This window comes from Tympanuchus pallidicinctus, unplaced genomic scaffold (assembly GCF_026119805.1).
Source record: "Tympanuchus pallidicinctus isolate F22 unplaced genomic scaffold, pur_lepc_1.0 scaffold9, whole genome shotgun sequence".
NCBI classification, from domain to species: domain Eukaryota; kingdom Metazoa; phylum Chordata; class Aves; order Galliformes; family Phasianidae; genus Tympanuchus; species Tympanuchus pallidicinctus.
In genome coordinates, this window is record NW_026294813.1 from 16127651 (window position 1) to 16149836 (window position 22186).

At 43.6% G+C, this 22186-nt stretch overlaps 2 protein-coding genes and 1 pseudogene across 5 annotated transcripts in view; 2 read left to right on the plus strand and 1 right to left on the minus strand.

Annotated features, from left to right (window-relative positions):
* KIF24 (kinesin family member 24) overlaps nt 1-5344 on the plus strand; it is a 32132-nt gene extending 26788 nt beyond the window's left edge. For both annotated transcript variants that reach the window (XM_052670637.1, XM_052670638.1), the window contains 2 exons: nt 277-370; nt 2275-5344. In XM_052670637.1, the coding sequence (XP_052526597.1) occupies nt 277-370; nt 2275-2418 (238 nt within the window). In that variant the 3' untranslated portion in view covers nt 2419-5344. The remainder of the gene's footprint in view (nt 1-276; nt 371-2274) is intronic.
* Nucleotides 5345-8332: 2988 nt separating this feature from the next.
* On the plus strand, nt 8333-9667 carry LOC128074297 (E3 SUMO-protein ligase PIAS2-like; annotated as a pseudogene).
* Nucleotides 9668-10675: 1008 nt separating this feature from the next.
* Nucleotides 10676-22186, minus strand: part of UBAP1 (ubiquitin associated protein 1) — a 30252-nt gene continuing 18741 nt past the window's right edge. For all 3 annotated transcript variants that reach the window (XM_052670660.1, XM_052670659.1, XM_052670661.1), the window contains exons 3-8: nt 20582-20706; nt 17863-18780; nt 15022-15054; nt 14385-14582; nt 13173-13274; nt 10676-11652 (exon numbers count right to left, since the gene is read on the minus strand). In XM_052670660.1, the coding sequence (XP_052526620.1) occupies nt 11512-11652; nt 13173-13274; nt 14385-14582; nt 15022-15054; nt 17863-18780; nt 20582-20706 (1517 nt within the window). In that variant the 3' untranslated portion in view covers nt 10676-11511. The remainder of the gene's footprint in view (nt 11653-13172; nt 13275-14384; nt 14583-15021; nt 15055-17862; nt 18781-20581; nt 20707-22186) is intronic.

Sequence of the window (22186 nt, forward strand, 5' to 3'; positions counted from 1 at the left end):
CTACATTTCTGCATGGTAAAAAGTAGTATGTGCTGCTCTGCCAGCAGTCTGCAGTCACTTCTCCCAGAGCAAACCCTTGGTCATCAAGGTCTTCTTTACCCAAAAAGTGCAGTCCACTTCAAGGAGCACTGGTGTGCAATGCCTCAATGCCAGGGACCACAGGACAGAGGGGCTTCCAATGGGGCATCCCTCCTTCTTAGACCTTTATTGGTGCCTAATAGCAATTAAAGGTAGTGCAGCGGGCTGCGTAACCAAGGATAATTCTCTGTTAATCAGACAGGCTATGATTCAGGCCCATCGGCAGCAGCTGGATGAAATGGCATCCTTGTGCTTCAAGGAAGAACACTTGATAAATCAGATGTCAGGAACGGTAAGTGTTTTAGATGAAGATTTCACTGCCCATTGAGCCTGCATAATTGATTCGGAAGATCGTTAACCTGAATTAATGAAGTGACATGTCTTGTGATTTTCTCCTCATTCTCTGGTGCCTCCCCGAGTCCTAACAGAGCCTGCACCATTTTAGTACCCAGCATGGCTTTGCTAGTTCCCACACTGCCTGGTTGCTGCGGGAGAAGGGAGCTGATGGTCCAACTCTGAACTGCTTTTTTCTGATAAGACAACTTCACCTTATTTTGTGACCTTGGTACCGGACTGCACCAAACAGGGCAGCTTTCCAGGCCAAGATTTTCCTCCTCGCAGGCTGAACCAAGTAAATCAATTCTGCAGAAAACAGTACACCCATAGAACATGAGATAGGATGCCACAGTTGGTGGTATAGTGGGTGCCACAGTGCCTTCCTTCTGAGATCCCCCTGCTTATCACACTGCAGATATGCCACCCCGAACCCCACTCAACCTGAGTGCTAGCTAACTCATTGAGTCAGTAACTGCTGTGTCTTAGGCCTTCACGAGTTTTTGTCACTCAAATGTTCTTTGGCTTATCTGCTTACCATCACACTAGTAAAGGCTAAAGCTCAGGACCAACGCCTGCACTACCAGCCGTGCAATTCCCATTCTCAGTTTCTCCTGCCTCCTAGTAGATGTGTGTCACAGCACTGTGGCAAGCCTCTTCTCTCACCTCAGTAATTAACATTTTTCAGTGAGAACTTCCTGCCCTTCCCAATCCTTTGTCTTATCAATAAAGCCAAATTCCATTACTGTATTACATTACCAAAATGACTTTTAATTGCTTTCACAGTTCAGATTTGTAGTGTAGCTACAGGGACTTTACCCTGAGGGAATTTGGAATGGAGCCATCATGTGGTTTATATGCTGTGATTTCCAGCTGCATGTGATGCATTCCCAGATAACACATGAAAGTTTACAAAGCAGCACAAGAGCAATTAAGTGCATTAATTTTGTGGCAGAAAATGCAGTGATAAAAGGCAACCTTTTTTTCATTCTCACAGCTGCATTTTGAGATTTTTCTTGGTAATTGTTGGGCCAGTTGATCCCAGGCAGTTGGAGACTAGCCAGCTCCATAGCCTGACATTTCTTTGCCCCTTGTAGCAAGGACCATTTTCTAACTAGCAGAATTATGACAGTCTTGCCAGGCCTTCCAGCAATAGATGAATAACTTGACACTACTGGACATAATTCACAGCATGACCTTTCTTTGAGCAATGAAATAAGCTTGGACTTCCACACCAGTTTATATCCTTCCATTTACAGATGGCTGCAACTTTTCCAGCCATGAAACTTACATCCACAGGAGAGATTCCTGCCAAGACCAGCCATGTACTGAACCATATGGTGTTTAAAGTGCTTATGAAACATAAGCTGGGACAGCTGGGCTAGTCTTCATTACAGTCTCAGTGTCCCTGCAGGACAGAGGACAAGATAGTGGGTAAGACATAGAGTGCACCTGATAGCTGGGATGCTGCTAAACAAGGCTGAAAATTACTAATTTTTGTGTGGCAGTAGCTGTAGTCCCTAGCCCTGAGGATCCTGACACTTCCCAACTTCTTAGATACTGACCAGTCAACAAGGGCACCAAATTCTGCTCTGAGTGCTCCCTTATTAATGCAAGCCCTACTTAAAAATAACTGCATCCATTTCAGTTTTAATTAGTTTCATATCACATTTTATCCTACTGTATGGCAGGTTGCTATTCAGTATGTAGAGGCATTGAGTTCTGCTGTTTACAAGAGTCAGGACATCAAGAAGGAAAAACTGATTAAATGCATTCCACTGCAGAATGGAAAACAATACCAAAAATATGCTACAACCTGTTGCTACTCTTGTTCTCTAATTTTCTTTTTGCCTTCTTTCCCAGGATTTTCAGAATTTCATCGTTAAGCTAGATGAAATCTTGGTACTGAAGTCAAAGTGTATCCAAACCATGAGAGCTCAGCTTCAGATCTATTTATCTGATTCTACTCGTCCTGACACATCTCTGCAAACGTCTCCACCGGTTTAGACCTTCCTTTCTTACATATGCACAAGAACAGCACCAGAACAGTTTTGGACCCAGCCAGTGTTTCACTGCAGCTGGTGCTGCAGGGTGTAGCTGGGTAGGGGATTGCTTTTAGTTTGATGTTTGTGATTGGTGTGCAATTTAGATAAGGTTGGAGAAAATTCTCAGTAAATGAAAGGTGACTACTTGGCTTGACTACCACAAGGATTCTATTTCTTTAACACCCCACAATGAGCTGCACCATTCCTATATGTGACGCTCAGCAGCCTGTAAATATCTCACCAAGCAGCTGGCAGTCCTGTACACAGTATTCAGAGCTTCTTGTGTAAGAGGCACTTCTATTCGGCCATGAAAATTGGAGAGAAAGGAAAAAAACACACAGCATTTTGAAGCAAGGTACAAGTAGAAATGTTCAAAAGCTATCCAGAAAAGTACGTGCAAACAGAAGTGAGGAAACAGAGAGAAGGCACTGTTAAAGGATACCAAAGGAACAAGTCCAAAATTAAATGAAAATCAAGGCAGGGCAAGATGTACCGGTCCCTTCAGAAGAATGACTATTTGAGCATTTGTTCTTTGCTTGGGACTAATGCTCCATAACTTCTAGAAGTCACTTAAGTCAGAGCCAACAATTGGTCAAGTAGAAGGCTTATGTACATGGGACTTCATCCTGTAGGTCATCTAGCACGTTACTAAGCATTTGAATTTCACACTGGTGCTAACAGTAAGGATCCAAAGCTTACTGTCTGCATGCTGTCTGATCTCTGCATGACAGCTCAGCCAGAGTGTGCATGGTCTGGGTTGACAGTTGATTTTTCACATCAGAAGAGTCCAGTTATAGGTGGTGGGATTTAAGAGGCTAACAGTGCTGTTGGGGCACGAAGCTGATGTTTTAGTCAAGAACAACCAAACAAACAGTTGTAACCCTGCAGGATCCCTGCTGCCACGTGTGCATTATGGTTGAGTCACACAACCCCTCTTGCTGAAGCCACAAGTGACCTTGAAATGTGCAAGTGTAAACAAGAATGTGCAAGCGCTCTCATTCCAAAATTTGGGCTGCCACAGCATAATTGGCCACCTCAGTGTTTCCTCAGTTATGCCTGTAATAGATCAAAGTTTGCTCAGTGCATAAATGCCAATGGTTAGGAAAACTGCTCTCTGACCAGCTGTGAATGTTGCTGCTTGCTTCTGCAGCTACCCAGAGGAGCCTGGGAGTTGCAGAGCAACAGCTACAGCAATAGCAGTTACGCAGTTATCTGGATTGCATATTTGGTGCAAGCATTCCCAGGAACATCACACAGCAAAGCACTGGGTAGCAGAAGTGGAGGGGAAGGATTACAACTGTAATTGAGGAAGAAGGTCTTACATTAGTGCCCTGATCTATTGGGATTATGGTGTATGCATGGAAGAGTCTCCATCTTGCGAGTGAGAATGCTGTGTGGAGCAGAAAATGGAGCCCCTGCAGGGCCTGAGTTGATGTTGGCCTTCAGGATGGTTCCAATATCTTAGGTCTTAGGCTACCAGCATATCACACCTGAAATGAGGTCTCCCAGTCCTGTTTTAGGATGCCTTCTTTCCTCAGAGAAATGAGGCATTCAGGAGCAAGATTCTTCAGTCTCAGTATCTCATGTCCTCCTGGAGACAGGGCTTCCCCATACATAAGGTAAGGAGAACACAAGGCAGCTAGGCAGTCCTTACACCTTCTGAAAGTAAAAACAGATGCAAGCAATTACAGTAGTTCCCACTGTTCTCAGCAAACACACAAAATGAGGCCGTCACAGAGCCGCCTTACTTTTGCAAGTAAGTTTGAAGAGGAATGTGGGAATGCAGGATGTGTCACAGGTCAGAAGAAAATGAGAGGTCCTGCAGCAATGTAATGCTAGCTGGTAGAGGGGGGAAAACTTTCCCTCCATGTACTTTGGCACTTGGGACATGAGGATCAATTAAGTGTACTTTAACCCAGTAGGGAACTGCTTTTTAAAGACCAACTCAGCAAAAACTTGTTCAGACTCTTAGCCAAGCTGGGCATTCATAACGCGACACATAAGAGCCATTCACACAGCATGATGTGGCACGTCCTAACCTCAGTATTTTCAGAGGTGGTTGTAACAAGACAGAGGAGTGGGAAAAATTCCCACAAGTGAAAGAAAAGTGGCATTTTCTTCGTTATTAAAACTGAGCCACCTGTGCAGCAGGTCTACTCTGGAAAACAAGCAAGTCTGGCAAATCTGAGCACCAGTATAAGTCCTCAGAACAGGAACTACTTGTTCAATGCAGAAACAGCCAGGAATGCTATAAAAATATGTAGCAATTAAAAGTCTTTTTAAAACTGAAGCCATCTACGTAATCCATGAGATTAACAATTATATTGAACCAGGTGCAGTCTATTCACAGTTTGTATTCCCTGCTGGACGTGAGACTCTGCTAAAATTAAAAATTAAAAAAGCAACCCTAACTGCAAAAACTCACTTCTCTTCAGCAATAACAGGGCTGCTGCCATGCTTGAAGTGCTGCATGCCTGTGAGACACCAAAACTGGGCTCGCAGTTTGCAAAAGAAACGACAGGAGCAGTTACAGAAAATGGTACCGTTCTCCTCTCTGCCCTCAGGTTATTACTTGGATGCTGCTTTAACCCATGTGAGTGTGCTACCAGTGCCAGTGTCACCCCCTCCAGCTGTTTGATACTGCACTGACACCTGATATGAATGGTTTTCATTTCAACTTGAAGAATGTATATGATTTTTGTTACAGCAGGTTGTGTGTTTTTTGCTAAGATTTTGAGAGCCTGACTGCATACAATCCAATAAATACTGAGTAAGGCAGAATCACTTTTGTATGCAAGTAAAAGAAAGACTATTAATGCTATGCAGATGCTTGATATTTTATTTGAATAATTTACATCATTTAAAATAAAATTCAGTTTACTACAGAACTCTGGTAAAATTTCTAAAGTAGACATGATCCAAATGACTGTAAAAATGTTTGATTGTAAAAGATCATCTCAGCAGAAGCGAGCTGCCTGCCCAGCTGGCGGAGGGCAAGGAGAGCTGCCCAGCCAGGTGTCACAGAAAACCCACATCAGAACCAGGAACCAACTCGCCTACGACAGCACAAGGACAGCTCGTGGGGCACGGTCAGCTCCAGCAGCGCCAGCCAGGCGCCGGCAGGCAGCACTAGGGCTCTGGCTCCAAGCACAGGCTGCAGCTTGGACTTTGCCTGCACACTTCTCATCGTGACAGACAGATCTCAGTATTCAGCAGCAGCTAGCACAAAAGGCAGAACAACCTCTGACAAAGTTACAACACCGAAAGCCATTTACCAGGCATGTGAATCAATCTGCTGATCTCAGAGACCCAGCCTCAACCCAACACTTCCACACCGAGCTTTGTTCATAACAGTACCAGAGTAACTAATGATGCACGGTGCCCAAGACATCCAAATCTCATCACATTATGCCATTTCTTTAGAAGCACCTTTCCCCTACCGCACTTGGTTGATCCCCACCACTCCATGGCTTCATTCCCCATCAGCCATCTCAAGAACACACTCCCAGCTTCAGCCACCCCATGATGCAAAATCCAGAAAACTCACTACAGATGCAAGAGCAACGCTGCAGGGAAAACACCCACTGGCATTCCTCTTGGATAACAAGAGACTTTGTAAGTAACAAGGGCTTCGTAAGTATCACTTTCCATCTTTCACTACCACGGATTGATACCTCCATTCTCACTTTTAAAAACAACCTCTATAAGCAAAGAGGTTATTACAGCGTGGTTCCAGCAACTGTGAAAAGAACTTAACACACGTTAACTAGAAAGATGACTTTATTCAGAGGTTTGATCTAAATACTTTGCTTCTTCACTGGCAACGGTTCTTGCCTGTTCAGGACTGTCTACTGCCAGACAGGAACCTGTTCAGAATTAGGTGTGAGAAGCTAAACAAGCAACACAACAAACTGCTCATAGCAGTAACGGTAAACACTTCTTTTTTCTACTTTCCAGCTTTTCTCACTTATCAGGAACCCTATTTTCATGTTTCAAACTCCTATTTTGCATCAGGGAAGCAGAGCTGGGCACCTACTTTACCTGAACCCAGAGGGCCAGCTCCAAACCAGAAATTAATTGTTGCCTTACAGGCTGGAATGCCTTTCTTACACAAGTTTTGACCTTAGTCCCATCACTGGAAGCTGGCGAGGTGAGGCTCAGTGTTACAGCATACAGTCCATTGGAAGCCTGCCCTAGTCCTGCTCACCATCTATCCCCAGATCTCCTGGATGCTTGCCAGCTACATTTTAACATCATTCTGTTTTAAATAAAGGTAATTAATGTCGTGCACCTCATAGGAGAATTCCAGGAGCTAACACTGACACCAGATGAGATGTTTTGGATGTATTTTAATAAAATAATGGAAATCAATGCAATCCCCTTCAGAGTCCTGACGAACTAAAAAACTTACTATTGAAAAACATGAATTGAGGTAAGGAGCTGGGCTGTCTTCCCTTCCCAGAGTCCAATTCTCCCAGCTCCATGTTCTAACATGAGTTTTGATCCCCAAGCTTCTTGTTTTTTGTTTTTTTGTGTGTGTTTTTTTTGTTTGGTTGGTTTTTTTTTTTTTTTGTTGTTTGTTTTTTTTGTTTTTTTTTTTTGTTTGTTTTTGTTTTTGTCTTAAATAGAACAAAAATAAGCCACAGAAAAAAGAAGCACCTTCTACCTCTGCATCCACCTCTCTGGAGACCTCTGGTAGCTCTGCCCAAAGCAGACCACATCCATGCATGCCTAGAGGAGAAAGCAGGCCCAGGGCTTGTAATATCCAGCAAGTTCTTCATCAGCTGAAGTCAAAGAGCATGAGCGATGGGAACCATGACGCTGGGAGTCATATCTGAGGGTTTTATTAATTATTCTTCTGCAGAATCAGCAAATTAACGATGCCTCAATAACTGCTGATATTTTACGCATTTAGAACTTGAACAATGCACAGCATGATACTTGGTGCTATCAGTGCATAGAAGATTGCAGATTTCAAGGAGCTGCAGAATACTATATAAAGTTCCTATATTTCTGAACTACAAGAGTTGTTGGGCTCTGTTGGGCATAATAAAAGCAGACCAAGATGACCTCCTGATGAGGGCTCTGCACTTACTGAAGAGCAGCTGCAGCCCAGCAGTTCAAATAAAACTCCAGGACCTGCTGGTGCTCCCCAGGAACTGGTGCTCATTCCAGTCCTGTTCAACATCTTCATCAGTAGCCTGCACGAAGGGATGGAGTCCACCCTCAGCAAATCTGCTGATGATATAAAGCCAGGAGGAGCGGCTGACATGTCTGAAGGCTGTGCTGCAATTCAGAGAGACCTGGACAGGCTGGGAGTTGGGCGGAGAGGAACCTGATGAGATTCAACAAGAGCGAGAGTAGGTCCTACACCTGGTGAGGACTAACCTGCATCAGTACAGGCTAGGAGACCTGCTGGAGAGGAGCTCTGCAGAGAAGGACCTGGTGGATGACAGGTAGGCCATGATCCAGCAGTGCGCCCCCGTAGCCAAGAAGGCCAATGGTATTCTGGGGTGCATTAAAAAGTGTGGCCAGCAGGTTGAGGGAGGTGATCCTCCTCCTTTCTGTCCTGGTTAGGCAACACCTAGAGAACTGTGCCCTGTTCAAGACAGGGAACTATCCAGAGAGTCCAGTGGAGGGCCACAGGGATGGCTGTGGATAGGAGCATCTCCTGTATGAGGAAAATCTCCTGTATGAGGAAAAGCTGAGAGCTGGGGCTGTTCAGCCTGGAGAAGACTGAGGGGGGGATCAATGCTTATAAATATCTATGAGCAGGTGTCAAGTGGATGGGAGCAGGCTCTTTTTGGTGGTTCCCAGTGACAGGAAAAGGGGCAATGAGACTGAACAGGAACACAGGAAGTTTCATACATACCAACATGCGAAAGAACTTTCTTACTGCGAGGGTAATGGAGCACTGGAACGGGCTGCCAGAGAAGTTGTGGTGTCTCCTCCTCTGCAGATACTCAAGACCTATATGAACACTTGCCTGTGCAATCTACTTAGGGAACCTGCTTTAGCAGGGGGCAGGACCAGATGACCTCCAGAGGTTCCTTCCAATCCTTATGATTCTATGAACTCTACAGATGTAGGTACCATGGACAATCAAAGGACCTCTGGATTTATCAGCTATAAAGCCTGCTGTTTTTCATGTGGATGTCCCTCACCCATAGAGCCTGGGCGGGATACTGCTGCGATTCACATACTGCCTTCTACTTTGGTCACATCTCACTTTCCTTTGTCTGGCACTTTTGTGCTCCTGCAAGACACTAACGCTCACTTTGAGATGCAGAGCCATCCCCTTCCATCCCACCCATCCATCCCGACATCCAGCTGAAAAACCTGCCTTTTTTGAATGTGCTTGATGTACTACTACTCAATAAGCCTGTAAGTTTAGTACAGAGCAGTATTCAGAGGTTCCAAGATAAGTTTTTTTCCCCTCTTTCCTTTACATCTCAGCAGGTCAGAAAAAATCTGTGTTTGCAGGGTCTTCTTGCCAGGGGGACAAAAGAGATTAAAAAGTCCAAGTTCAGCTAAGACTATGCCAAGCAGAAACAAACTGCCCTCAAGAAGATAACTGCCCTAACAGTTTGTGCATTGAAGTAAAGAGGAAGCTGTTTCCATTGCTGAATACACTCCACAACCACCAAACGGAATTAAACAGAAGGAATCTGGATGCCCCTTGAATACAACATCTCCAATTAGGCTGTCATCTGCAGTGCCAGAATAGCTTTCTATTTCCTGGGCTTCTGAAATTGGAAAGAATTACTCCATGTCTGTGTTTCTCATTTGTCTGCTCACTACAGCTATGCTTTTGCAGAGGTTAAAAGTGAAAGATATCCAGAACCCTTATAATTCTAGAGCACTAATTAGAGAAAAACTAAGTACGGATCCCAACAGTGAAACTGCCAGTCTACAATTATCTCTGATGTGCCCTCTGTGAAAAATGAGACTGACAATCCCATGCCAGGCTGTTGATCACACACAGCTGCAATGTTTTGATGCTACTCTTCATCTTCAAACGAATGATTCGATAAGCTGCCCACCTGGATCCATTCCATCTGGAACAAAAAGGCATCTTATGAGAGCCTAATAGTAGATGGGCTTTTCGTGGAAATCCTTGATGAATGTTCAGGATTAAACACCAAGATGGTTCCACAAGGCCTAAAAAAGGTGATGTGATAATCTGAAGTCCACAGTGCACCAAAACAGAAAAATCCAGTGCTGTTAGAAAACCATGTTTCAAGAGGGGGGGCAATGAGGAAAACAAGGAGAACAACTAAAAACTCTTTGGATGAAATTGAGAAGATCCTTCTGCCAAAATGACGCACATACTCTTGTTGGAAACACAAGAAGCCCAACCAAGAGGGTTCTTGTGCATCAGCCATCATCTGTCAGAGTTGACACTGCTGTAATTCCTCAGCTGTTAACAGACTATCCCATGCCATTCCAATATTCAGCATTTCCTCAGATGTGGTAAGGTTGGATTTCTTTCCACCAGTCCCAGATGATTCAGTGTTATCCTCCTGTGTTTTTAGATAATCTCGCATCAACTTTAGCAAGCAACATGGTTGGCAACATCAACACCAACCAGTCACCTCAAGAGCAGTATGCACATTAGCTCTTCCAGCAGGTCCTCCAGAAGGAACAAGAGAGAAGTTAAAACCAGCAGCAGAGGCAGTGCTCCTGACATCATCTGACTGGACTGAAATAAGAGGCAGCACTGGAACTCCAGGATAAAGTGCAGAGCTGATGCTTGTATCTCTGGAACTTCAGCTTCTTGCAAGTTACTCTGATGCTCATTGAAAGGATTTGCCTTCTGGAAAACTGAGTAAGAACAGAAGTGATAGAATTTTTTCTTGCTTATTAAACAGCTAGTGCAGGAGAAGCCCCTTCAAAACATGCTTTCTATGCTTCCACGTTTTTCTGAGGAAATGGACATTTTGTTTTTGGATAGATTCCACAAGGGTTTATTTAAGAGTATGTAAGAGTAAGCAAGAGCACTGGGATAGGCTGCACAGAGAGGTGGAGTCTCCTTCTCTGGAGATTTCAAAACCCACCTGGACATATTCCCATGCAAGTTACTGGAGGGAACCTGCTTCAGCAAGCAGTTACTCTATCTCCAGAGGTCCCTTCCAATTCTTATCTTATGATTCTATGACTACCTGATTTCTAGTACTAGGTGTTACTATGTAATTCTACAGCAGTGTGAAAAATGGAACTAACGCAGCAAGTATGTTTATTTTAAAGAAAGTGCTTGAAAGAAACCTCCTGCATCACACTGAATATTATTTAGAACAAAAGATAACTGATTTCCTAGCAGAGCATTTTCTTAAACATCGTACAAGCCAGGGGGATTAAGAATACTGAGCCCCAGCTCTCTGCCTTCAGGTTCAAGAACCACCACAAATTGCAGGTCTGGGTTATATTTCAAGAGAACTTATAACCACTTGGCATAGGACACTTACGTCTGCAGAAGTGTTGGATGCATGAGTCAAAGAAGAAACAAGAGGAACAGCTTCTCTCTTTATGCATGGCGACAGTTTCCAAACCAGTGTTTCACTAAGTTACAGACTAACTCTCAATCAAAAAATAAAACTCCATTGCACTAACGGTCAGATTTAACCAGATAATCTGGACTGTGACACAGTCAAGTAATTCAGTACAAGCAGACACCAAGAAAGCAGCTTCAAAGAACCAAAGCATTATATGTTTCAGAACAAATTTAGTAATCCCCTGTCCAACTCCAGTGCAACAGTGAGGAGGACCACTCCTGTCTCTGACTATGTACAATTCCAGTAGAGCAGCTGGGCAGTCTAAAATCTCCGTGGCCAAGCTGGAAAAAGGAAACTTAGGAAAGGACACTTCAAAAATTTAATTTAAGAAAGAAAGTTGGCTCCCAGTGAAAAGAGAAATGCTGGAGTGATGCACGCAGGCAGGCTTGCTCATTCACTTTCCCATGTATGCAAAAAACTGGACTCCTTGCTGAGAGCAAGTCACACTGAACGTGAAGGTGGTGGGGCTGTTCCATTGCACGCCAAGAACTCAGGAATGTGCTTCAGCTGGCTTCTGCACGGGCCATTAGATCTTCCAAAGCATTCTGCTGGTCATTGTTATGTAATAATAAGACCTCCTTAATGTCCTTTAGTTCAAAGCCCATTTCTTTAAATTGACTCATAAGTTGGAGAAGTTCTGTGATCTGAAAGAGACAGACAATTATTTGCAAGAAAAACAGAGGATCAGTGCTCAGTCTTTGTCAGATCTGGAATTTAGCACAAAGACAGTCAACAGCAAGCAGACACTCCATCGGGTCAGGTCCCACTCCCTAAGTACAGCCCTACAAGTTCAATTGGAAGAAAAGTCTACTCCCATGACGGTCACAGAATCACAGAGTGGTTTGGGCTGGACAAGACCTCTGGGACCACCCAGTTCCAACTCCCAGCTATGGGCAGGGATGACTCCCACTATACCATGTTACCCAGTCCATCCAGCCTGGCAGAGCTCTGTCTCTCTATGCAGCAAACCACTGAGCCTCATTTTCAATTTCCAACATTTGCAGTTCTGAATTTCCAAGTCTTCTTCAACACAGGTACCAAGGCTTAATCTGTGGGAGTGTGCCTCTTAGTAAACAAACTCATCAGCCTGACCCAATTCAGACACCCAGATCAATGTTTCCCTGTTCTTCATCCAGCAACTCCCACTGCTACTGCAATTTTTTCAAGCTATTCTGACTTCACAATGATAAAACAGCCTTTGCTATCAAATGGCTCTTCCAAATCCAGGGTAAAACTGGGATATTACCAGAGTCCTTTTAACACAGTGTGCTAAGCTACCAACATCAAACAAATCCTAACTGAGCTCTGAAAAATAGTGACAAGTAGCAAAACAACTTAAACTCCTATGAACATTCTGCTACCTGCATTGCCTCCACTCCAGAGGGGAAAAACACACTAAAATGAACAATCAGGAAACTAGTTATTTCCAATTTGCAGAGGGTGAGGAGTGGGAGGGTTAAGCTTCTAGCAAATCTGTTTTATAAACAGTCATTTCTCTTATCTTCATACTGTTTCTGTTTACAAGCTCATAAGTAGCTGTGAACATTTGTGGGGACAAGACAGCACCTCTTAAGATTTCCTGTAATGGCTCTGCACACAACAGCTTGGCATACACTGAAAAGCCATTCCCCCATCCTCTGCCCTGGCTACCTATCTGTTCCTGCCCTTGTAACTTCAGTGCCTCTAAAGTACACACACAGCATAAACCAGGCCCACAGAAACTGTACTTTCCAGCTTGTTTCAGACAGATACCTAGCTCAATTAGCTGAGCAGCCAGGCAGATGCATTTATACAACAGAGGAAACTCATAGCCAGGAGAAGCTGGCAGGGTTTTGGAAATAATTTGCTACTTCCGAAATTAACTGTCTCCGAACCAAGCACTTTGCCAAAAGAGGACACTTTATTCAAAACACTGCAACCAAAATAACCTGTGTCTTTAAAAAAATCTTCCCATAAAAATGCATGCAAGTAATGGTAAATACAGCAATGAAGAACTGTAACACATCAACGCACATCACCACCTGGATATTCTTTGGTAGGTAGTTCTGAAAGCAGCTCAGCATTACCATGAAGCTAGAATTACATTCATCACTTTAGAGGAACTACTGTTGGAATTCCCTTTCACAGTGCATTCTGACTAATGTTTAGGACAACGTGCCCTCACCTTCTCCTCTGAACACTGGTGCATCTCCAAAGCCGCTTCAACAAGAAGTGGATCAAAGCCCTTTTCACAAAGCTGTCCGTGTGCAAACAGGTAATCCAAAACCTGAGGGAAAGAAAAGCTAATTTCACAGTGACATTCGCAGCACTCTCTGTACATCCAGAGGAACAGAGCAGGACTCCATCCCAGGGAACAAGATAAAACTGTCCCTACTCTGTATTCAGATGACTTGTAAGAGTTCAGAAAAAGGAAACAAGTCCTCTGTCCTTCTTTGTTCTTCATCTTCCATTTCCTAATCACTGAGCAAGGGCAGGAATTTAAGATTAACTGTGCTTTTTATACTACACATATTTTTAGTGATACTGTAGGTTCAGCTGTCAACCTAAGTCAGCTTTTAGTTTCCTCTCAAACTGAAGAGCTGAAATGAAGCCTGGAAGCATTCAGCTTTTTAAGAATGCCTCAACATGTCAAGAAGCTGCAAATCCCTACTCACATTTCCAGAAACTGCTGCCACTGTGCTTACCCATTCTCAGCTTTGAGAGGTAGGGGCAGAAAGTCAGGTAGGAAAAAGGCAGCACTAAGAACAAGAGAGAAAGCAGCATGCAAATACAGCAGGATCTAAAACTGCCCTACAGGTGGACGTTCTTCTGTTTGGCACTACAGCTTCTTACACGGCTCAGTTCACAGACAGTGGGCAAGCAAAGCAGATCTACAAGATGCCAAATCCTACACAGAGCAGAAGCTATCTTGGGTGGAGGAATTCCTCTGTAATGTTCCGCACAATGCACAGGGAGCACAAGGCCAGCACACAAAGTCTAGCCACACTCCTCTTGCTTCAAAATGTTTCTTTGTTTGAAGGTGATCCAAGACCCAGAGCCACACTTCAATCCACTGAGCTTTATGCTCTGTGTGTGACCCGGTTTTAGCAAGTGTTTCAGGCAACACAAGGCAAGAAGCACCACAGTCAGAGCACACAAAGAAAGTCGGTCAGTACTGCCTTGGAGAGCCTTTTCTGGCTCCAGTAAGCCACAAGAGCAGACCTCCAGGGAAAGGCATCTTTGGTTTTGGAAACTTTTTCTGAGAAGGTGACAAGTTCTCTGTAGTTCTGCAAAACCACTGTTAAAGCATTCCCACCTCCTCCATTTTGCAAAGCCAAGGCTGCGTCTCAGCAGAATCAGAACTTGAAGGTTCTTTTTTCCCCGTGCAAGCTCTTACCTGGTCTATGTTTTGCCCCTTCTTCTTCATGGCTTTCAGGACATTCTCAGGTGAATATCCCATGTTGACAACTGTCTCTACGCACTGCCTCTCGCTAGCAGAGAGAGCCTGCTGTAACTCCGGAAAAGGAACACCCGACTGCTTTGTGCAGGTCGTGTTGTTGGGCACTTTAGACACTGGGAAATTTTGGTGTGTTACCTAGAAAGGAAATCCCAGAAGCTTAGATGATGGTCATCTTTTATATTTCCTTAGTTCCCCGTTTCTGTGCCAAACCAGGATATCCCACAAAAAAAAAAATTCAGTTAGTTGGAGTCTTCCAGAGTGCCCTTCAGAAGCTACTCATCATTAAGACAAAAACAAGCACTGTGAACAGTTCAACTCCCACCACACTTTCCTCTCAAAGAAACATTTCATTACCCAGATTTCCTGCTATATACTAAAAATTTCTAACAACTAATCTTTGCAACTGCAAAGACCCATATGATACGGGCAGTCCCTTTACCTTGGAGGAATTGAAGACTGCTTCCCTTATCCTAAGTTTACTCACTGCCTAAGATTTTCAGTATTCAAAGAAACATTACTTAAGGAACCACGTCAGTAGCTTTGTATAAATACCACAAAGGATGTCAGAACTTACCATAGGGATTTCTATCTCCTTGTCTGGGTGTACCTGTTGGACAACATACAAATAAGGTGATGAAAATTACATATTGCCACTATTGGGAAAAAGGTTTCATGAAAAGATCAGGGACTGTGGCTACCGTACTAGGTATGACAAGTATGTGGGTTAGACAAGTTATGCAGACATATGTAGTATGAAATAGCCACAGATCACAGAATTGTTTGAGTTGCAAGGGATCCTTAAAGGTCACCTTAAAGGTCCAACTCTCCTGCAATGAGCAGGGACACCTACAGCTCCATCAGGTGCTCACAGTCCCTCCAGCCCAACCTTGAGTGTCTCCAGGGATGAGGAATCCACCACCTCACTGGGCAGTCTGTGCCAGTGCCTTACCATCCTTTTAAAAAACTTCCTTATATCCAACCTAGATCTTCTCTCTTTTAGTTTGAAACCATTTCCCCCTACCACCACAACAGACCTACTGAAGAGTCTATCCCTGTCTTTCTTACAGCCCCCACTAGACACAGACAGGCCGCCCTCAGCTCTCGCTCAGCCTCCTCTTGCCCAGGCTGCACAGCCCCAGCTCTCAGCCCGTCCTCACAGGGAGCTGCTCCATCCTGACCATTCGTGCGGCCCTCCTCTGGACGCTCTCCAGCAGGCCCCCGTCTCTGCTGTGCTGAGCACTCCAGCTGTGGACGCGGCGCTCCAGGTGCGGTGTCACAGCGCAGAGCAGAGGGGCAGGATCCCCTCCCTCGCCCCGCTGGCCGTGCTGCTTCGGATGCAGCCATTATAAGGACTGTTTGTTCTCTCAGCACTCTATAAGTAGATTACATTCTAAGAAGGCTGCACTCCTCCAATAATTGTAAGCTTGCTACAATTTGCAGCTACAAGCTCACAGAGCTCTGTAACATGCTGACTCCTCTTCAGTTCTTGACCCAGTGGCTTGCTGAGTGACACTGATGGGTTCTAAGGTCTGTGCCTAGAAACATCTATTGATATATATATATATATATATATATATATATTTCTTTTTTACTCTGACAAGGGTTAAGAGAAACATACACCCTCCCCCCATCTTCTCCACTTTCAAAGCACTGCAGTTTATATGTCACGTACAAACAAAAAAAAAAAACAGTTTAATGTTTTCACCAACTGTCCAGTTCCCAATGGCTAACGATACTTATGTTTGACAGCAAAACCCGGTACTTCCTCTTCTGCTGGGTTGAAAAGGAGCTAAGCACTTACTTCAGCTCTCACCTGGTTTCTAAAGCCAGTGTCTCCCACACCTATTTCTAAAAGCCCTGCACTGACCTCAGCCCAGTCATAAGGATTCGTCCACCACTTGGCTCTATTTGTCCCATTCTAACAGTCCCAAAGGCAGAAACTTGGGGGAGACTACAAGAAACCACCTTATAGGACTATTTCCTGTCACTCATCACAAATATAAGATGTTAAGTGACACCTGGCAGCAGAAAAGTAAGCAATATGGAACCGGTCCACTTTGGGAAGTTCCAGTCGGACAGCACAGAAATTACACATCTTCAGTACTACATCAGTGCAGAGAGGCCACCCATGTCCAGTCTGTTCTCTTCAACCTCCACATTAGCCTGGGATCCAACCTGCACCAGGGCCGCACAACTGTTCCATTTCTGCAGAACCAGTCTGCCAAGCAGCGCAACCAACAGCTGACACAACCAACAATTCTGACTTTTGTCTCTCCTTTTCAAACTCTGGAGATTTTTGTTTCTCTATTTACTTCCATTTCTTGCAACTCAGGTAATTTTCTATCAACTAAGACCTTATTAATGAGGAAATTTAAAGCAAGTATATTCAGGGTGTTCAATCTTAGAAAGAAATAACTAGTTCTGTCAACACACCAATTTCTTGGTTTCGTTACTTCCAAACACAAAGTTTCAAATTCTGATCTGTATTCCTCCTCCTAATAAGTCTTTTGATTTTTTTTTTACTCTTTGTTTCTTCTTTTAATAGTATTCCAGAGAATACCCTTCTACTCTTGATCACGATTTATTCTAGCATAAAGATTAAAATACTTGGAGTGAGAATTTGGCTATTTTAAGGCCCATCTATCTAGCTGTAAGTGCTCTTCCCCATTAATCCCTGGAGACTCCTCCTGCTTCAAGAATTCACCTGAGCTACATACAGTGACAGAATCTCCTCCCAGAATTTGATTTGTAGCAGTAAGCACTTGCTAAGCACACTGCTACTTCTGCCAAAGCTTACTGCATTATGCTTGTGATCAGTGAACACCTCTTCTGCTGTGCTCTGAAAAATACACTAATTGCCAGAACACTGTATTTCTCAATAATGCCTTAACCTGAGCCAGAAAAAGAAATGAAAGAACTGAAACACTGACACTTGCTGTAGAGCACATGGTGTTAGGAAAAAAAACAAAAAACCCTACAGCATGCCAGTAAGACTTCAGAACCACTCATGCACTGCTTATCTGACAGAAGCCTTCCAATTTCTCAGGCTGTTTTAGAGCCAGCTAGAGGACCTGACTACAGACTTTCCATTAGACTTCATAGGTATTGGTGTCCAGATCTTAAGTTCTTTGGAAAACACATTCCATGAGTTTACCTAAAGCAGATTTTGTCAGAAGGAAACGGGGTGAACAAATCTGTGTGTACGTCTGAGATTCACACTGTCAACATAAAGACTCTTTGAACCAAAGAGCTTCCCACATTAATGAAGAACTACTGTATATGATCTGTCCTATCTACGTACGACTCACATTAAAAGAAGCTTAAAAACTAAGCTGCTGAATGTTTTAGAATCAACATATGCCTCTGCACCTCCGCATCACCCCCATACACACAGTTTTAATCCGCTGTATTTTACCGTGGTCACTGTGCTTTGTTCTTCTGCACACAGTGTCGACAAAGCCAGGGACGGCAGTCTGGATGAAGAGGATAATGTAGATGTCTCCATTCCACTGTCCTCGTTTACAGCAGAAAGATCAACCATGTGGTGTCCATTCAGTTCGCTAGCTTTATTCTGAGCACAGGCCTGCAAAGAGCTGAGAAAAGTGCCATTGCGGAGACAACTAGCGCTGTGAAAAGTGCCCATGAGCTTTGACGACTTTTGATCACTCTCATCGGAGTCAAGTTTAGGAAAGGACAGGGATTTGATACTGCTCACTGAAGTGATAGGGGACAGGGACACTTTGGAAGACAAGGACATCTTTTCACAGTTTCCCAGTTGCGGTAAAGTGATAAAGCCATTGGGTTTGTGAAGGGGCTTGAGGTCCAACGCGGCCCTTTCTATGGATGCCAAAACTTCCTGATCTTGTAACACAGACTCAGACTTTCCTTTGGGCAAGCTGTTATCTAACAGTTGGGCAACAACTGGCCCAGTAGTACCAACATGAATTTCAAGAATGTTTTTTAATTCCTCCTTATCATCAATAGTTTTTAATTCCAGTTTGTCAAATGGGTCTTCTTCACATTCAAAATCAGCTGGGTTGAAATCTGCTTTTGGATGAGGTGGACTAAGAACTTTTTGCTTCACAGCACTGCTGTTGGCTGGAGTAGGGGTAAGAATACTATTGTGCTGCAGACTAGCGAGTATGGGGTTAATAGGTGGAGGCATGGCCTCGGGGCAAGGTCCCTCTGGGAACCCCATTCTGTTGTCCTCTGGAGCAACTTTTGAGTTTGCTATTGCTTCTTCAGCCTTGCGTTCAGCTTCTTTCTGGGCAGCTTGAATTTTTTTGATATCTTCAGCCCACTCAATTGTTTTCTTTTCCAGGGAAAAGTCATACTGAGAGGAAAGGAGATGGGCAAAAAATAAATACAACTTACATAAGCATGTAAGAATCACAGTCACTACTTTAACAGCAACTTAAGTGACAGACCAAGAGCTACATGAATTAACATAGACAGTCACTTTTTTCTTCAGCATCTCTTGTAACTTACAGACCGGCAGAACTAGGAGACACCAGAAATAGTTAATTTTGCATCCAGCAGCAAGGTCTGCTACACTCTGGATTAGAATCGCACAGTTTGCCTCCTTCCTACATTTAGTTTTCCTTAAGAGCTACTGATGATCACAAGATCTCTCATCCTCTTGGGAAGAAGAGGAGATGTAGTTATTGGTAGTGTAATGCATTAGTCAGACCGATGTCACACGCGGACTGTAACACCCAGACCCGGCACTACTGAACTACATCCAAGACCACTGCACAGTACTTTCTGCATCCAAAGACCAGTACAGTACTAATCAGTTCACACTAAAAGATACCTGAAGGGTTGGATATGAGCTGTACACGCACTGGCTGAGGAGGCGCTGGTAGGCTCACCAGCAAAAACGGTACACCAGCAACTTTGATGAGACACCAACCTGCAGCAGCATTTTTGCCACTATTACTGGCATGGCTGAATCCTGTAAACTTTCCTCATTTAACATCAGCTCTTACAGGGCTGGGTTAGCACAGAGAGACATTTATATAAGCTACCACTATTAACTGCATGAGCCACTGTAGTGGCCAAACAGAGTACACAGTTCTAAACAGACTAAACATATTTACAGCTTTAATATCTTATTAAGACCAAACATCTTTAGTGCCCTCTAAACAATGAGAGAACATTTACAGAACAAAGCCTATGAGCTATGTGCAGGGTATAGCCTACCTGTGACTCAGAAAAATTACGATCTGCTTACCAGAATGATGTCACATAACCAAACAGGACTACTCTTGCAACAGCACTGCAAGGTCCTAGCTCAAAAGAGCAACACACCAGGAAGGCTTGCTATGCCTTTGCTAGGATTTTCTGAGACTCACTATGTTGCATCATATCCTATCTATAGTGGGCTTCAGTGAAAACCTGGAGAACTGTTATCTCAGCTGTACACTGAAGAGTCTTCCCTTCCCTTGGATCTAAGGCTCTAAAAAGGAAGATATACAATTTACAAACATAGTGATTTTGAAAAGCTCACTGGCAGATGTGCCAGGTTCTATTAATTTCATATTCTTTGGTGTCTGAGCAGTCCAACTATATTTCCAGGACCACATCTTGCTCTTGAAGATCTTTGTTACCAGATGGTTACGTATGAGTCATGACCCTAAAAGACCTGGAAGAAATCTGTACCAAACTGTAACCTCTTTGCTGCACGGCTGGTGCAGCATTTCTGCTCAGAATTGCACAGAGCACAGGAACTGAAAATCTCTTCAAGCCATTACTTTGAGAACCCACAAAATACAGCCATACCTGTTACCTTCAAAAACATTCATAGAATGAGGACAATTCTTCCTCTTAAAAGATACTGCTTAATTTTAACAACATCAGGGTAGCATTTAGATCTTTAACCAAGACACAGAAACATAGTTCATTTTGGAGTAGATACAAGAAAATAAACGTCATTATGCATTTTTGTAACTGATAAACAGAGATTTTTTTTTTTTTTACATGGCTTACCATGCAAAATATTTTTTACCTTACTATACATTCCAGCAGATCTTCTGCTACTACTGGCGTAAGATGTGCCACTACAGCATACCTGTTAAAAGCAATTTGCAGCATCATATGTGCAAGACCCGTATAGGCAAAAAAATATCACTTACCTGGGCTTCTCTGACAAGCTGAAAAGAATCAGGCAGGCAGAAACCAATGGGTAGTCCAACCTTCGCAGGAGTTTTAAATTTGTCTCCTATCTTAAATGGGACATCATCAAGATAGCTGAAAGGCCCTAAAAATCAAAAGAAGTTTTATCAAAAACCTCACCATTTCAATTTACTCCTCACATTTCTGTATTTGGGAGCGATTCTTCCTCTGTTGCCACAGCTACATCAGGTGAAGGTGATTCAACTCAGAGGAAGTTGTGTCATCAACACTGAATCTGTTTTGATTTCATTGCTTCAGTTTTGTTCTTTACAAAGAACACTCTCGCCCTTGACTTTTTTGCGCTTTTACAATATCGCAGCAGCTGAGCAGCTGCTGAAGTTAATATTCCTGGCATTTGAGCTTCTTTTGTGACTAGCCTAAGCCTACACAACCAGATTCTGAAGCTGCCCTGAACACTGCATTTTGTTACACCTCTGTGGAAGGAGCCATTGCTTTTTACCACATTCAAAACAGGCGTTAGGATGACCCAACTCTAGAGTAGCCAGGAAAAAACAGTTCTGGCATACAAGCAGCAGCAGCATTTGGACAAAAGCAGTCACAAGAGCAAAGTAGCTCAATGACTGGCTTTAACACTAACACAGAAAAGTACCTTAAGACTGTTCAGTATAGTAATTTTGATTTTCCAAATGAGGCGATCTAACTTGATTCACCACCCAATTCATGATCACTCTAACGAGGCCACTGGCTTACTTCATGGTCCTCCATCTGTGCTTGATGTCTGTCACTCACACATAGTGTTTAATAAGCTTTTTAGGACAGAAACTTTCTTTTCAAGCATCCTACAAATCACACAAGGCAGAGTCACCAATAACTCAAACTTCTCCAGGAATCCAGAGGTTTAAAGGTTTCTTTTCCACAAGCTGCTGTGAAGTGTACCAGAGAGCCCACATCACATCATTGAACGTAACTTTGCTTGGAATGATATGAATCCAACTAGGCATAAGTGGCAACATGTAGGATGTTGTTCAGCACTAGCCTCTTGCTCAGTGAGCTGTGCCTTGCCATTTTTATCTGACCCATTTTCATACTTGGATGACAGTTCAAGTACTATTTGTGTTCCCTTGCTGTTGACTCATCTACAGTAACACAGCCACAAGCTCCAAGAGGACAAGCAGCTTTTGAAAACAGGAATATCCTGTTAATTTGGAGTTAAATGTTATGTGCTGTCATCAAGTGAGCTCTCATACTATGCACTGCACTGGCTGGTCCCAGAGTCCTGCTAGGACGTGGGTGGCTCTTCCTCCAGCTTTGAAACCCTCAGGCTGAATAGCCACCTGTACCACCAGAACAAGAAAAGGGCCCCACACACTGTGTGTTACTATCTTCACTGACCCTTACTAAGAACCACACATTCAAGTAAGGCACAGCATCTGTACCACACCTTCATGGCCACTCACACTATGACATCCAAGCAGTACCTGAGCTGACTATTTGAGAAGTTGGATACGACAGAGTGTTCATGCAGAAGTAGGAACTCTTTCAGCCTTTGAACTATAGCTGTAAATTATGGCTGACTCAGAGACAACCACATCCCCAAACTGCTG